This window comes from Pyxicephalus adspersus, chromosome 2 (assembly GCF_032062135.1).
Source record: "Pyxicephalus adspersus chromosome 2, UCB_Pads_2.0, whole genome shotgun sequence".
Classification (NCBI taxonomy): Eukaryota; Metazoa; Chordata; class Amphibia; order Anura; family Pyxicephalidae; genus Pyxicephalus; species Pyxicephalus adspersus.
Genome location: NC_092859.1, coordinates 66,995,722 through 67,014,226, shown reverse-complemented (window position 1 = coordinate 67,014,226; position 18,505 = coordinate 66,995,722). Strand labels below are relative to the sequence as shown.

Here is an 18,505-nt window from a genome sequence, read left to right as displayed (position 1 = left end):
TTGGTTTATAAATAGACCCCACAGTGTGATTTTCTCTCCAAAACTGTTTGGGGCAAGGGGGTGGGAATGGTCACGGGGGAACTGTGGAAACATGTCTCAGTTAAAAAAATTCAAAAGAAAGCATTTGGTTTTTTCCATAAATAAACTTTATATTAATGTTATATACAGATATTTTAAATCTACCTGTCTTCTTAAGCGATTTGCAAGACCTTTTAATCATTTTTTCACTTGGGATATATTCCCACTAGTCTTCCCGATACCCCCTTCCCCAGAAACATTGGTTGCAATATATGCTTGTTTACAGAGACCCACCTCACCCATTTAGTATTTCTGTGTGTAAAATGTCATTTTTAGATTACCAAATGATTATTTCCACTTTTCTGGTGAAAACACTGTTATTGCTACAAAAACAAGTTTGGGTAAATATTTCCCCTGTTTCTTCTCCTAAACCACTTTTCATCATGTGGCCACCTCCTTGTCAATATATCCACTGACAGTGAAGGACCTGTGGTCAACATTGTAGGCTGGGAGAGAAAATGATATTAACAATATAAATATAGATATTAATTACAATATAAAGATACATGGGGGAAGCCATGTTTGCCTATTACTTAATCAGGATGTGCATATATTACTGCTCTTTTTCATTATGTTTGTGGTAATTTTATACCAACAGGTAAACAGTTAAGAGTCATTGGAATGAGAATGGCACTCTGCCCTCATCCTACCGACCATTAGATTTAATGCAGTAACAAATCTAGATAAAAAAAACACACACACACAATAATTAAAAAGTACTATATATATATAATAAAAAAATTATTTAATGAAAATTCACCATTCTATATAGGATTTTCCAGTACCAAGAATATAGGCCACAAAACAAAATAACTTTGCTCACAGGTTTTTTATGATTCTTTTTATGACTCCCTAAAGCTTTGCTGAAACTAAAAAGAAATTTTCAATCAAATTCATTGGTGAATAGCACTTCAAAGGTGATCACATTTCATGCATCTTTTCAATGCTGTCCCTAACTGTTTCTATTTGACTGCCACTGTACAGGAGTGAAATACTTTAAAAAAGACACATAGAATCCAAGTGTCAAAACAAAATTAAGTGGACAATCCTTTTGGTGTGTGGTGCCATTTCCTGTTTGTGGTTTATGTGGCATGACAAGACTTGTATGCCAACACCCTAAGCAGCTTATGTGTAGAATGTCGTCTTTGACGGTCCTGGAATTATGGATCCCCTAATTTCTTCACTAGTAATATACCTTGAGCAGTCACATTACTCTGCTTCACTCGTTAATGGACAGTCATGAAAATGATCATTACTGGCCGCTAATGGCTCAGGCACTTTAGAAAATCTGCCATTAACCGAGGTCAAAAATTGATCTCACTTATTAGCACTGATTCATAAGGGAACTCCTGATCAGAAGTGAACTAAATCTGCCAAGTACTAAACATAGGCCAACTCATGTTTACAAAATAAAACTATTCCTTCTGGCCTCCCACAGAGGTCTAAAAGTGGTTAATCTATGTCATAATTGTGTATGCATTATTCATGTTAAACACAGCGGTCTGTCTGTGGTGTGCTGTGTTATATTTCATCCTAAGCTGTTCTGGGTAGATAGAAACGATGAGCTGTCCTCCCTGCCTTGGAAGCTGCCAGCGTGAAATTAGAAGTCTTACAGCGTAACTGTGGTTTCCAGCAACACCTATTAGCTGAGCTTAGGAAGTAAGCCAATCGACCAGACAGTTCAGCTGCCTATTAACCCCCCAAATTCTGCCATTCTGCCTCACTTCATCTTGGCAACTGTAGCAGCAGAAGATGATAACCAGCAGAAGGCATTGGGCTGCAACTGGTAACGTATGGTAAAGATGATGATACTTTGATATACCCAATTATTGAGAATGTTTTTTTTTGTGTTAAAAGGATGAATAAATAAATGTTTAATTACCCAGTCTTGCGTTATTTTAAAGCTATGTCTCTAAGTTAGTGTATAAAAACAATAAGCAGTTAAGTGGAATTTAATTTCTATTGATCACAATTTTTTTTGTTAGTTCAAAAGGGATGCTAAGCTGCTTAAAGCAGATGGCTGCTCGCCAGATAAATAGTGGAAGGAGAATAATATCATGTTAGATGTGTATGGCTCAGATAACTTCTGCACACAGTGATTCTACAAGAACCCCTTAGTATTTGGGGGCACCATTCCAGAGAGCAGTGTGTCTATATACCATCAAGATTGCATTACATATGGCATCCTGGTATTGGCTGTGTAGCTCATAATTGTTTTGTTTGAAAACTGGTAACTTGTTGCAATGGAACATGGGTACTGCCATTTATTATATACTCCATTCCTCACGGACCATGTTTTTGATTGTCTTGTATTTGAGTGCGTTCATTAATTAACTATCGAATTTCTAAAACCCAACAGCTCTACAACCTTGATGATCCTTTAGGCCCCTGATCTGAGAGCCCTATAATTGACCACCTCCATTTGTTCTTTGGAGGAGGAGGAGATAACAATGAAGATTAGATAGCATGTATCTTATAATAGACAAACCTGTTTATTGAAACTGAAGTAATGCTATAATTATGTTAATTAACAGAAATCCACACATTCCCCCTGCTGAGTAATTCTCCTGCCAGCTGAATTAAGTATTTTCACATTTTTTTCATTTCACTTTTTCCATCCAAATCCCTGCAAGGAATATTTTGGTACATAAGAAGTGCCAAATTATTAGTGGTACAACATATAGTAATAAACCATGGGGGCAAAATAAAATGATTTACTGAAAATATTGATTTAAGCATTTTTCATTTTTTCTCTGAGAATCAGAAATAATATCCGAATTCCTTTTCTCTCTCATTTCAGTAACTCTAATAGTATGCAGAGTGATATGGATGATAAAACTATAGAAAACACCTGTATTCCCCTGATAACTGCTGACAAATATTTAAAAATAAATAACTGTCTTCTATTGAAAAATGATAACCTTTGTTTTAATTTGAAACAAATTTCTTTTGTTTCAATTATGTTTTTATTGCTTTCTACATTTTCTGAAGCTATATGTCTGCTTTATTAGAAGTACACCCATCATAAAAAGTCAGTGAAAATAACTTGTTTATAATTACAGGTTGTGAGATCGCCTAACAAATCTGTCATTCAGTTTTAATGTCTTAACTGTTATGACTTGCATGAAAGCAAAATGTAGAATCCCTGGTACTGTAAAATGTTTTAGCTCAAAAATCATAAATCCAACCTGTTGGCTTAGTAATCATGTGGAAGTTACATTGAACTTGGTTTATCTTGGGTATCAACAGTATTGAATGTTACCACAGTTGCGCTCAATTCTTGGCATAATAAACCCGGACGAAGGAGGATCAATTTATTTTTTTTTTTCTGTCTGTCCATACTGGGGAGATTTGCAACCCCAAAAGTGGGGGATCAGATCCTTTTATCACACACATTGTGCCTGATTTATTAAAGCTCTGCAAAGCTGGAGAAGATACACTTTCATTAAGGAAGCTGGGTGGTCCAGCAAACTTGGAATGGATCTAGTCCAGGGTTGAAAACATTTGGTTGCAAATAGCAAATGACTTTTAAGAAAACCATTCCAGGTTTGCTGGATCACCCAGCTTCACTAATGAGATCAAGCTTTTGATCGACCCAGATTTTTTATGGGACTTAAAGATCAGCAGCCAATCTAAATTCCATAGATCTGTGTTAATCGGAAAGATGTTATCAGGCAAACTCAAAATATACCAATAAATCTTGGAATTTCCCCAAGAAATGTTTGACCTAGGCAAATGAAGTCTGTGATGATATATTAGGCATGTTTTCTCTGTGACCTACACAACAAAAGGCAGACTATGATCGTAATGATAATTAGGTAAAAAGGAAAGGAGTTTTGTTTAAATTATTTTCAAATGTTTCTCCTAGATCATTGTATCATTGTAAAGTGTCCTTTATACATATTCTCTTTTACCAACCATGAAAAACATAAAAGCAAATTGGGGGTATAAAACATACCCTAGAAAACAAAAAATGCACTTTTGAAAATCACAGCTTATTGAATCTACTTTTTTTAAAGGGTAGTTGAACTAGTAAACAGATATTGGCACATTACCTGGTTGGGTGTATTGTACAAGAATCTGGCCTTTTCAATCATTGCTGTATTGCTTGAACTGATGAGTATGGGCATGCTGATTTCTGGAGTTTGCCTTCCTGACGGAGAATGTACAATCTTGTTTAGTGTATTTAGGGCACTTGTAATCAGAAACTGCCTCTTCCTTCTGCCCTCCGGAACGTGGCGCATTGTTGTAGATTCAGATGTAATATTGGAAGGAGACTTCTTCAGTGGGGATGGGGTGATGGCCTTGTTATTAGCATCTTTCCTCTTATGTTTATTTGACTCCAGAAGTTGCTTGGCAGTGCTATTCAGCTGCAATTGAAATATAGATAATCATATTTTGGCTAAATATAATGTTGCCAATATCCATGTTGGCATGTAGACTATCATGGATGATGCATATGATGATGATGCATATTACAACCCCAAAGAATTGTTCAGATGCTCAATGATTGTCTATTAAAACCACTGTTAATGATGATTTCAGTAGGAATGAACAAGTACAGTACAGACAGGGTATTCATCCACTACCAAGCAGCCTGTTCTGTTTTATGGGGAAGAATGGCAGAAGATCAAAAAGATAAGGTGTAAACTACAATAAGCCTCCTAGGTGGTCATTTGTGTTGTGATGCAGCCCAGCACATCAATAAACAACTTCATATAACACCTGTACCCAAGTTAGATTTTCACCAGAGACAGTTATGAAAATCTAGGATCTGTTATTAGCTTTAAATGGCAAACACAAGCCTCTGTAACTTGCGACTGCCTCAAAGAAATTAGAAGCACCTCTAATTAAGTAATTAGGCTTACAAAAACCCTTCACATGTACAGCAGTCATGAGTCATGTTATGGTCCTACACTGAAAACTACTGAGCACAGGATCTTTAACATGTGAGACCACACAGCAGCTGGGTTAATTTATCATCAAATAGGAAACTTAATTCCAAAAAAGAAAGTATAGAAGGACATTGCTGCATATATACACACATATACATATAGAATTTAGATGTATTTCCACTACAAAAAAACAGAATGGGAAGGCCTTTCATACCTCTACAAAGAGCAGGGGGAAGATGCCCACTTGGGCTCCCAAGTGCCCTTCTGCCCAGTTGTCATCCACTCTCCGTATGACAGTAATTATATCATCCTGTAGTAAACACAAAAAGCGGTCAGGCAAGTCAATAAACAATCCAACAGTTGTGACAGAAATTTACAAAGAAAATCTAATTAGTTCTAAGGAATTAATTTACATAGGCAAATCTAGATTGTGTAAAAGTGATTGTGTAGCTTTTTTTTGGATTTAGCAGAGTTCTTGGGTGCTAGCATCGTTGTGCTAATAAAAGTGTTCAAGTTCTGCTCCTGAAAATCCAATTGCAACACAACCACAACAGCAGATTTGGTTTTGGGTTGAACTAGGTAGGACCTAGCCTATAATCATCTATAAAAATTCTAGACTGATACATATAAAAACTTACATAGAAACCTGTGTTCTGTGGGTGGCTGATGGCAGGCTTTTTATACCCAAATATGACATGAATAAAGGTGACATTAAATTTATTTTAAAAAAACACAAGGAAAATAAAAAATATATACACACATATAACTGGTTCTGTGCCACTAAAATACTTTTCTGTCTTTAAATGTGAACTCCAAGCACATAGCTAAATCAAAAGAATACAATTATGGGAGCTGACTTACCAGTGAAAGGATTTGTATTTTTTTCCATCTGTTTCATAGATCTACACTGCTACACTAGACATAACATACAGGCTGGTTACCTGACAGCAGTAATTCTATGTCACCTCCCCGTTCTAAACCCTGATTGCATTTAAAATATATTTAATTATTATTTACCTGTAATCAATACTGTATATAATTTTATTAAAGTTGTTTATTATCCCCCTAGTTCATTCGATTTTCACATGCTTGAACTGAACTTATCACAAAAATAAAATACATCCCGTCTAAAACATTTACATAAGGTGCAAAATATAATCATGTGCTTTGCAAAGATGTTGTGGCATTTATTTTGCTCAAAATACAGTATGCTCTAATAATGTTACTGCAAAACTAAAAATATAATAAATGAAAAAAATACAACCTGTTTGACTGTTGATGATCCAAACGTTTTCATAACTTTTGATTATTAAAATGTTTTGATTTAACAACATGATTAAGTCTGTTTACTTACTGAGGTGAATTACCACCTTGCAAGGGATAATTTGTTTAACTTAGTTAATGGTGATAGGTAATTTTGTAAAGAATACTTTAATTTCGAAGGGAATTAAATATTAATACATTTAGCTGTGTAATACTCAGGAATACCTGTTTTTTACAATGAATTCCTGGCACCAGTAATTCTCAGTTTTAACGTCAGCTAAATACTAGTAGTCTAATAATACAACATGCACCCTAGACACCAAACTACAGCAAAAAGTGTGATTTTAAATTTTCAGCTTGTAAAGCTATGATTCAGGTTTGCTGGATCACCAAGCTTCACTGATGAAAGTGTATACTCTCCAGCCTCAAGGAAATTTAACCCCCCTAGCGGTAATCCTGATTGTGACTTGGGAGGATTTCACTATCAAAAAGCGGTAATCCCGAGTCACACTTGGGGTAAATTTAGAAGCCCCCCTTACCTTTGCCCCGCGCTCCAGCGGCGATCTGATGGTCCTGTGATGCCGGGGCGCCGGTCCGTCGGGGGGAGTGAAATTTAAAAGCAGATTACTGAGTAATCTGCTTTTAAATACCACCCGGGTCCCGGCCACGCCGCTGCTCGCTTTAGCAGTGAGATGCGAAGCACAATGCAGGAGTTCTGCATTGTGCTTCACATCTAACTGCAGATGCGAGCAGCAATAGTAAATTCTGGGGGTGATGCCAGCTGGAGTGATGATCCCTGGAGATGCAGAGCAGCAGCAGCAGCGTCTGGGTGAGGCAGGTGGGACATCCCCATTCGCATCACCCGGGAGGATGTGACATCTTCTGGGTGATGCGAGTAGTGATGTAATGGGGGGTGTGGCCAGGCGGGAAATTTAAAAGCAGATTACAATGTAATCTGCTTTAGAATGGGTTTTACAGTAAAAAACACTATACAACATACAATAAAAATAAAAGTACATTTTTAATGTTATATTTTATTTTAAATTACATTGTTTTTGTCTAATATTTCTTAAATTATTATTTCTATAAATTATTTTTAAAACTTATTATTTATAATTATGTATTATATTATAATTTATTATTATAATATAATAAGTAAATATAATTATCATACCTAGGAGTTAATTCTAAGAACTACAGGCCCACAATATAAACAAAAATTTCTATGCAAAAAAATTAGAATCACTTTTTGCATTAAAAAAATTCAGAATTAGAACGCTAGGGGGTTAATAAATCGGGCCCTGTGACCAATCGATTGAAACCTTTTTTTCTGTGCTCCATCAATTGTTCACATCATCAATTACAACATAGTAATAGTATATATGCAGGAGAAACTATATTATCTTTCAGCTGAGCTTTCAAGCTAAAACCAAAAGCACATTGCTAACTTTATGCTGGTGCTGCTATTTTCCACTGCCATTTTGCCAAAGCAAAGAATACTGCCCTGTATGTCCTCCCTGTAGGTTTGTATGCAGGAACTAGAGCTGGTAATTATTCAGGTTAAGATAGCAGAGCATACAAGATGAATGGCAGGATGATTCTGTATTGACAATAAAACCACCTAGCAGGTAGCCAGTTCATTTTATATATATGAGGTTCCACTAAAGGCTCCTATGTGATATCACTGACCTTTAAATACAATGCAATAGTTTGGTAAAGCTTACACAGATGAGATCATGATCTAGGTAATTATATCATTATACAGATATTTTATGTATGTGTTATAATTGCTGGTAACCCCAATAAAACATTTGGCATTTGAATTTGCAGAACTACTATGACCCATACCATACCATTCTTTGCTTCGATAATAAAAACAAAATAAAATATTTAAACTAAAACAAGAAAACATACAATGTTCTTTCCCTGCCCTTGACCTGGATACTGCCAAGTAGGCAGACTAAGCCTGCTAAAAAAAATTGCAGAATTTATGCATACACTATAGGAGTTTAGCAGTGACAGAACAAGATTCAGACAGATAGAACTCATCATGTGTGTATTAGGTAGCTCATCTTGTAAATCATTGTACAACTCCTTGCAGCCAATTTAGAACATAACTAATTAGCGCAGGCGTGGGAAAAAAAGAGCAGTGTTCGTTTTATTCAACACTTCATCATCAAAGCTTTCCAGTCACTGAGATATCTTTATAGCCTGAAATGGCTTTGCTGTTCCTTTCAGGTTGTAAGTATTTTATGTGTTAAAAAGAGTACAATTGGACATCTGGATAAGCTAAATTCATAGCAGGCCAACATATGAATCATAGCATGACATGGCTGGGTAAATGGACCTGGTAAAACATCAGCACTGTAGTACTATAACATAGTGTAATTTGTACTTTTTTACTGTCCTATGCTGACATTCATTGGAATGCAAGTGGCATCAGCCTTGACTAGCCTAACATCTGGAGGGTCAAGGTTAGGTATCCTTGGTTCTCAGCAATCTGCCAGTCTATGATTAAATTTATGTTGTGTATGATCAAATAGTTTCTAGTCATAATAACAGGGCATATGCAACAACCTGCTTCACCATTGTCTCTGGGGACCCATACACAAAGCACCATAACAGTACCTTTGAAAATTTTAAGCAATCCTTGTTCTTTGCCTTGTCTTTATCCTTCAGATCAAAGTTATACAGAGCTCTGCAAAGTGCTTGAGGTTGATCTATTTTCTTTAGAATGTTTACTGAACTTGCAGGAATGACTCTGCTCCCTCCATTTACTTCCCCATGATATAAATTCTCATCCAGCTGCTTCTGGAGGATAATAACATCTCCCTTACTGAAGGACAAGTCGCTGGGAGATCGTCCTTTGTGGCTCAACAAAGCTTTCGCACGTGGAACCTGTAAGAGGAAACACAAGTTTGCTTATAAGCAGTTTTACAAGCTATTCCAATTTATAGACATTTCTTTTGATGATACATCAAACTGCTTTCTCTTGTGTTGTGTCTTTTCATTCACAGCGGAACACATTTTTTCCGACAAGACCATGCAGAGAAATTTTCACCTAGTAAAAATGACTATGATGGCATCATACAGCAACTGCAAAGTGCAGTAAGATATTCTGAGTTCCAGATATTATACAATAAATTTAAAGGGACCGTCCATCTAAAAATGATACTTTTATCTAAAAATTATGTTTTATTGTAATGTGGAAGGCATTGCCACCTCTGACTTGTACCTCTTGGGTGCTCAAACTGAATTTCTTGTCCAGGTAGAAGTGCAGGAAAAGGCAGTTAAACGGCTTTGGAGCTAAAGAATAGAAATCACCTCTTAAGGAAAATATAAACCCAATTAATTTCATAGGCAATAGTTTTTCATTGCAATCTGCAGTTTAAATAAACGTGATTATAGATAATAATAAATTCCTTCAAAAAGGTCATCATAATTACCTAGTGATCCTGACCAAAAGTACTTGTTCATGCACTTGGTTATAGAGTGACAGCTTTGAATTAGTTGTACTCTTGCATTTTCATTGATGACACATACTGGACATGATTTATTAAAGCTCTCCAAGACTAGAGACGATAGACTATGATGCAAAAATCTGCAAACATGGAATGGTCCAGTTATAAAAACATTTGCCAAATAATAGGCCAAACAAGTTTTCCAACTTAGGAAACATATTGCAAGTTTGTTGGATGGATGACTTTTGCCAACTTCTGCTGTGCACTGTGCCTCACACAGTGTCTACTACACAAGAAATTAGACATAGAAATCACACACTATGTATGTTGCAGTGCATTTTTACAATCTATTGCTACATGCATTTCTGTCTATCTCTGTGCACTGCCCCTTTCACTCACAAGAGCAAATTGGCTTTGCTTTGCTTTATAACACATGGCAAAACAAATGCAAATACATCTCTTATAGTGTGAACATAGCCCAAGCCCAATTAACTTGAATTACCCCCTACATTGGATTTAAAGTCAAATGGGCTAAGAAAATCCTCATTCCTCTCCTCCATACTTTAGGTAATCCTTCCATGCCCTCTTACTCCAATATGCCCCCTCATATGTTTACCCTCATATCAAGTTTCTTTCCTATTCCCAGCTGGATTACTCTCTATACAGCTTCTACTGTAGGATTGCTTTTTTGTGGTAAAAACATTCACTGAAATGTTATCTTTTTCTAATTCCTAATAGAAATAAATAATAATTTTGAAACTGAAGAATATATTTTAATAGCAAAAGATAATTCTGCTAGAAAAATGTAGGCAGTCAGGGATTTGTTTATACATATTCGATTAATTGCTGGTCGGGTGCCATAATAAAGTCAGTTTAACAGAACACAAGCAGTCCTACTGAGCTAAAAATTCCAAAACACGGTATGCACGTTTGTGAATATTTGGACATTTTTTTAACTGAAAAGGCACAAAGCATAAACATCTCTGTTGGTATGGAAACCAAAGTAAATAAAAGTAGATACACGTACCATTTTCAGCATCAGTTCTGTACATAGACATCCCGCATTGCTTTTTAAATATATTATTTGTAATGACTGCATTAATCAATAATTAATCAAAGGGTGAGTAGGCCTCTTGAACACCTTACTTTACCTTTGGCTCAGATCAGCTATTATGTTTATCTCTTCTGAAAAGACATTGGACCACGGGCCCATACTGAATATACAAGTAGGGAAATGTCACTGTAGATAATACAATCACGTTCATTTTAAAAAATGAGCAGGAGCAGTACATATCATTGAAAGCAGCATATGATGCCAGGGATCACTAGGTGCCACATATACTGCGCAGTAACAAAACTGGAGCATTGATAGCATTGCTGAAACAAGCCTTCAGTATCAAATGAAGGAATTTCCTGGATCTGATTTAGAGAAGTCATTCCAGCATAAGCTTAAGTAAATTAAAGCACCCCTCTATGAAGATAAATGGATGAAAACCAACAGAAAATTAGGTTAAAATGAAGTCTATATTGCTAACTCCCATGCTGATAAATGCACCTCATTAACTGGTTTCAGCTTGGCAATACCTTGTTGAGCTTGGGCTAATAGGTACTATCTATTATGAAGTTTTATATGTTAGGAGAAACCTGTAGTGAGATAAATCTAGGCTTCTGTAATTGACTTCCTAACAATACCTAGCCTGGCTGGCTTTGGCTTTAATGTTTTATTAGTGTACAAAATATTTGCAGGTCACTGCATTTAATATTATTAATAATAATAATATTAATAATAATAATAATAACATATTTTATGACAATGTTCATTTTTCTTTTCGATTTTCTTAACTTTTCCCTCCTGCACTAGTACTGGTGCCCATACACCTAGCCATTTGGGAGCCTGGAGCATCCCTTTGTTCTCAGTGTAGGTCCTAATCTGCAACAATCAACATTTCATATTGACTAATATGTTTGATTTGTATACTGTACATGGTGAAGGCAAGAAGCAATGTATTCACGCTGAATTTGACTCTTTCTAGAATAAGGCCAATAAGGCAATGTTAAAGACATTGTTCCTCATACTAAACACTACTTAGATGGCAACTCAAGTGCAAGCAGGTACCATTGCTACTGCCATTTTTTTTTTGATACAAAACAGGACAATAATGACTTCAGTACCAACATATTAAACCTCCTTGTTTACAAAACCAATTTTTACAGTTTTCTGTGACTAGCATTTAAAGGACATTAAAATTAAAGGCAGTTTAGGAATAGGTGCGATGAGCTGGTAATTTTTTTTTTTTTTTTAACATTCCTTATTTTTTAAAACATTTTTAAACAATACAGTAACCAGTAAAGACATAACATGGTAGGTATGGGAAACAAAAAACAATGAGCTGTTAATTTAATAGATATTAATGGGCCAAAATAATAAAGGTAGAAAATTGGAAGTAGAATGGAAACAGAACCAAAGCAAGTATTCTAATTGCACATACAGCTATAAAATTGTAGCCTGTTTTCCCAGGTACATTTCAGTTTTTCATTTGTGGAATGGCCAAGTATATCTGTTTTCCATGACTCATTTTAGCTTCCACGGTCCACTAATCTTAATTGTGTTGTAAAATATCTTAATTTAAGTGAATAAAAAAATGTATTTTTGAACCAGCTCAATTTGCATGTAGGAAATATGCCGGTAAACCAATGCTTCATCACAAAGTACAAGTGGTATCCTTCTTTGCAGCATGTGGCAGACTACACGCACCTTTTAGCTTACTTTTTAAATTAGCCAGTATAGAGCACAATTTTTCTGCGTAGCTCTTTTGTTTCTTTTACATTGATGTTTATGCCTGGCAGTAAAATATCCCCAGACATTAGCCTGTGATAGGCTTTACACAGAATAAATGATAAATGAACATTTCCATCTCTGTGACTAATCATGCACAAACAGTATAAGGTTACGAGTAGCCATTAATTGAGACTTCCAGCATTGACAAATGCTTCTGTGGGATTTACTTCAAGATATTTACCAACATACTTAATGTTTCTAGATCAAATATTGTGATAGCATTAGTTTACAGCAGTTGAGCAGGACAGGACAGGGCTGTTTTTTGGCAAAGTATGTGCGTGAGGTGTGGTCTAGACAGGTTGGAATAAAAAGTCATCTTCCTTTTGTCAAAAGGAAGACATAAAATATCCCTTATAAGCCTTAGCAGAGAAAGAGACGTACTGACGTAATACTTCAATACATTTTATGTTTGGCTGTGAATTACTACTCATGCCAAGCAACATATTGTGCCCTTATTGTAATACTCCTCTAATTGTTCCATATTGTCCGTAGCTGGTTCTATCTGGCCTCAAGGTAATTCTGCTGCTATAAAAAAAGCATTTCCCTAATCACGTTTATAAAACATATCCACTTAGTGAACCTTTACACATCCAGCAGAATTATTTAATAAATCCAGTTTTCTGTCATGAAAATCCTTTAACAAGGCTGCTCCCTCATGTCTTTCAGCTGTAGTCAACAAGTACAAGCCTAGATAGGCTACATGCTTCCTCTATTATTTTTGTCCTCTGTTTTTTCTATTATCTTCCACTTATTACTTTCTCTAAGTGTGTATTTAAGTTTAGGGTTAAATAGAGCTTTGGTGAAAAACCTTTTTTTAAAAACAAGCAAAATAACAGTTGATAAATGAGTTGATTGCTCAGACATACTCTGATTTTAAATGATAATGCTTGCTCAGACATACTCTGATTTTAAAGCAGCTTTACCCATTGCTTAAAATAAAAAAATAAAAATCTTATTTTCTGTCACTGTTTCCCACAGTACTCATATTCCACTACTAGATATTCCCTGACTTATGTGATGAATGACATCTAGGCTAGAGGACATCATGGGGGGGGGGGGGGGTAAAACGCTAAGGCCATCATGTCAGCACCTCTCATAATTAAAGGTCCACCATCCACTGAGAAAAGTTCTGAATAGGAACCTGAGCATTAAGTGACCAACCAAACCAGTTACAGAAATCTAGAAATCAGCATCCAGGATGCAAGAGAGCACTGGCATTGTGCCTGCACTGCATTTTTGAGAACTATATTTATCTGGAAATCATGCACATAGCACACTTAGGACACCTGTCCTTGGGTGACTATGCTTACCTACTTATTTGTAGTTATAGAGGGTTGTCACCCTGACTGAAATTTAAACAGGTTTTCCTTTTATCATCTACATTTTATGGGGTTAATGGAATCTGTAGTTTATAGAAGGAAGATAACTCTGTTTGTGTTTCCAGTTCACCTTACAAGAGTTAGCAAATATATAACATTCTCAAATGAAAATTTATCAAGCAAGGTAGAATAGTTATTTTTTTATTTTTGGTTAATTGGCTAACCATCTTATCGAAATCAAGATCACTTTTGTGACACAATAAATGTTTTAATAAGTTAATATGGTAAAACTAATAAAAACATAATACAGATTTATATGGAACAAATTGATAGTATATTATGTACTTATGATGTATGTACTTATTATATTATGTACTCATGGCCATTTGCAAGGTTCTTTTCAACATGATTGTGATTACAACCTTATTATCCATCAAAAACATTACTTGGAGAAAATCACATAGTATATGCCTAGCATAAAATTTCCAATTAAAAGACAAGGTATACAGTTGCTATTATCAGATGGATAGGGTAGCACTAATTATATCAATTTGCAATTATTTTTATTACCATTACTAGGCATACTTCCAACACCAAAATTTATGTAACACTATTTCTTGTTTGAAAGTGTTCTAAAAATACAAAAACTTACTTTATGGTAATACTTTCCTTCATGACACTGATCCCTATATTAGTAGTCTTTGGTGGTAAGATGTTCACATATCAGACTACTTCTAAGTAAAAACCATGTCTTAACCACAGATTTATTTGCCTGAAGAAATATACTCCAGCTAATAAAACCAACAAGCTGCAATATTTTGTAGAGTACACAAACCTATTGAATTTGCATTGGCTTTATTTCCCTAAACCTTAATGCCAAAAAACCTTGTAAAAAAGCCAAACCTAAGGCAAAGATGACATTTTGCGATCTAACAAAGCAAAGTTAGAAGCTTCTTCTAGATACCTTTCCTTTCAAATACCATACACAAAAAATGGCTAGCAATAAAAATCCAATCCTGTAAGGCAGTGTTTCTCAACCAGGATTCTATATAACACTAGGGTTCCTCCAGAGGTTGCTAGGGGTTTCTTGAGTAATGAGTAGTTTGTGACTCTCAGGTGAATTTAACAGATACCAATTATCTTTTTGGCTATTTGTAAGGTTGGCATCCCTCCCACTGGCCAGCAATGTAAGAGAAATCCTTCATTCTGACCATCAACCTAATGTAATGTTAGCTGTGGATTTAGTAATTATAGCAGGGATTCCCTGAAGACCTAAAAGTTATTTCAATGGTTCCCCCCAAGATTGAGAAACAATGCTGTAAGGGAATTACCTATGGAGTTTATCAAGTTGTGCTAAATGACTGAATTGGGATAAAGACATCTCATGGTTTAACCTATGTCAATTTACCATCTACCAATCTACCAGTAAAATATTTACAGGACACAGGTCTCAAAACTAAACAAAAAGCTCAATTTAAAGACTTTGCAAAATGCTACAATCTAATTCTGATTTCTGTTTTAATTTACTAATCCCCTTTTTCTATTCCTTGAACCCAGAAAAGCTACCAGCAGCACCACTGCTAAAGTATTGTTAATAGTATTGCTGATAGAATAATCAGTCTTAGTTGGAAAATATAATAAAAATGACCATAGCAATGACACTCAAGATGCACCATTAATAAAAACAAGTGTGGCGAACCACATTTTCAGATGTAATTAAGCCACAACCATCAGTTCAGAAATGAAATACCAGTTTAGGGTAGAAATGACTAATAATATCCGGTCAACAGAAAATGTAATTGTAAAACAATCATACACATACTCATAAACCAGTGCCTCTAATAAAAAGCCACTATGCATATAGTGTACACATCTGTTGACATTTATTACATGTTCCCATAAGAACCCCTTATTTCATCAATAGAACAAATATAAGAACTGCCATTGCTGACCTACTTTTGAAATTGCTAGTTGCCGGGTTTTTGTGCTCATCATCTGACTTCTGAGTATTTGGTTTAAACAAGGATTTAGATCAGGAAAGTCAAAGAAAAATGAAAGCTCCCTTTATTGAGACCTAACAGAAACCCATTTATTAATACATTTTCGCAATCTATATATTCTTCTGCAGGGTTGATTTATATGCATTAAGAAAAGAGCGGAGACAAAAGATAAACTTGTAAACTGTTACATAGGAGATCAAAGATGAAAAACATCCTTATGGATGTAGTGATGGTGAGTGCTGTCTTTCTCCCAACAATCATTGCATTTCATAGCATAGCAATTCTGCTATTTAAAATGGAAATCCATTGAAAAATGCCAACTTGAAATAATGACTTTGATATGATTAGTTTGCAACCTAGGTGGTTTATGTACAATTGTGATAAATTTATTACCACCTCTACAACCTTGTGAAATAGAGGCACATTATAAATAGGTACACATCTGAAAACAAAAAGGATGCATCAACAGCGGCTTCTAGCTTTTAGCACATTTTTCTTAACATGTATTTCTGCATCAAGGCTTCCTTTCCCTTAAATCTAAAACAGAATAAGATAATGGAGATAATGGAGAGTGGCAATGAAAAACAAGCTAACTTATGATTTTAATATTTAAACTCAGAGTGGTCCCCATAGATTTCCTCATATTCTAAAAACAATAACATTTTGTTACCAGCTGACTCAATAGATTTAGGCAAATTTGAAATTGTTTTTGCAATTTGCACCTTTGGCGTAGGTTTCTATTGCTGAGAATATACATGGTTTCAGCCAACACCTAAGGATGTCTGCCACACCAGCCAATATAAGCACAGCAATAAACAATGGAAACGAAAAGAAGTGGATCATTTTAAATACAAACACAGAATAACACATAACAATCTATTTAGAACCCAGACAAATGCTTTACAGACTAATATACACAACCTTTTATTGGATTATACCCACACTGTATTTATAAAGAATGTAGTTTGGAATTTTAAATACAGTGTTCTCTCATTTAAGTACGTCAATGAAACAATAGGCTTAATATAGGACATTCACCTGGCAAGGTTAGAGTTCATTTTGCAAAGTGAATGATAACCCAGCGTAGTGGTAAATAGTTAAATATGTGTCATTTTCAAACATTCAATCATTTGCAGGCTTATAAACCTTGTTTTCGTTTTTAATTTTGTTGCACATGATGGGTATTAGCTTGTGTAAGCAAAGTAAATAAACCTGCTCTACTCCTTCAGTAAATTAACTGCAATGTTTTGTACTATCCTTTTATTGAAAGACAGACATAGCTATTGTAAAAACTGGTTTAGGAATTAGGCATTTCTATTGAAAAGTAAAAAATAGGCAATACTACACCCTGACTTGACAAAGTCAGACTGAATATAATTTCCATTAGCCATCTTCTCAAAACCTTTTTTTTGTTCTAAAGTGATCTTCTGAATGACATCTTAAGTGTCCATGCCCTGTAATAATACTTCATGACAAGGGTACAATCATACCTGACAGACACCTAGTCTAGGTAATCATAAAGTAAAAAAGAGGAGCCAGTTACTGCCATTATGTATGAGAAGTGGTCTCAGAGTGACACAGTGATAGCAGATAAAAATTACACTACATTGCCCACTCTAATCATCCAATTTTCCAGTCCATTTCGGCATTCAAGTACACAGATATTTCCTGTTTAAAATTTCTTCATTGTAGCTTTTTGGTACGTGTACCTATTATTTTAATTATTTGCAAATGTTTTTATTATAGATGTCACAAACACTTTAGACACGGAGTATAATTTTGCTATCATAAACTGCACATTTTAACATGATAATCTATTGTATCACTGTGATGATTAGGTTACTCTAGTAAAGGAAGCCTCTGCAACAGAAAGGGGGCTTCCCAGTAATTACTGTATTTGGATGGTAAGTCTTAAAGTAAATGTCACAACCACTGTGTCCTTAAAGTATGTCTTTTGTTGAACCAGCACAATAAGCACCCAAAAGTGCAACTTAAAGAGGAACTGAATTAAAAACAGTAAAAAAAAAAAAATTACACTTACCTTTAATCCCACAGAGCAGTCCGATCCATCCGGGGGTGTCCTGCATCGGGTCCTGCATTGTCCCGGAGCTGGCGCTGCCATCTTTGTCTCCTCTTCTTGCTGATCTCACTGCGCATTCATGAGATTGGCACATTTTTTTTTCTTTGGGCGAAAAAACTCCTTCTGCACATGCCCGAGATGCTTGGCCATGCGAAGAAGGAGCACCCAAGAGCCTCCCAGAATGCCTGAAGAAGGTATCCCAGGAGGCTTTGTGCTCCTATTCATTCTCGATTGCCTAGGCGGTCGAGAATTAGGGGGCAGTGCTTCACTCATTTTTTTTTAAAGAAAAAGGGTGTTACACTTAAAAAAAACAAAAAAAAAACAAAACAGAATTTTTACTCTACATAAAAAAGTTGTCCACCCTTTTATGTAAAGTGAATTTTTTGAGTTTAGGTGTGCTTTAATATGTGGATAGGCATAAACATAGACTTTGCCCATAGTGCTTCCTTACACCCAATTTATCTACTACTTCTCCACAAGGAGCTTTTACCTGACACCACTGAACAAAACCCACAACTGTCTTCACACTGGCATCTTTGGCACACCCTTCGCAAAAGAGCACCCCTCAAC

The 18,505-nt window shown here is 35.5% G+C and overlaps 1 protein-coding gene across 4 annotated transcripts in view; it reads right to left on the bottom strand.

The window, feature by feature from the left end:
• Nucleotides 1-18,505, bottom strand: part of SH3RF2 (SH3 domain containing ring finger 2) — a 126,930-nt gene that overhangs the window by 25,425 nt on the left and 83,000 nt on the right. For all 4 annotated transcript variants that reach the window (XM_072400916.1, XM_072400915.1, XM_072400914.1 and 1 more), the window contains exons 3-5: nt 8,865-9,134; nt 5,188-5,283; nt 4,134-4,448 (exon numbers count right to left, since the gene is read on the bottom strand). In XM_072400916.1, coding sequence (XP_072257017.1) covers nt 4,134-4,448; nt 5,188-5,283; nt 8,865-9,134 — 681 coding nt within the window. The remainder of the gene's footprint in view (nt 1-4,133; nt 4,449-5,187; nt 5,284-8,864; nt 9,135-18,505) is intronic.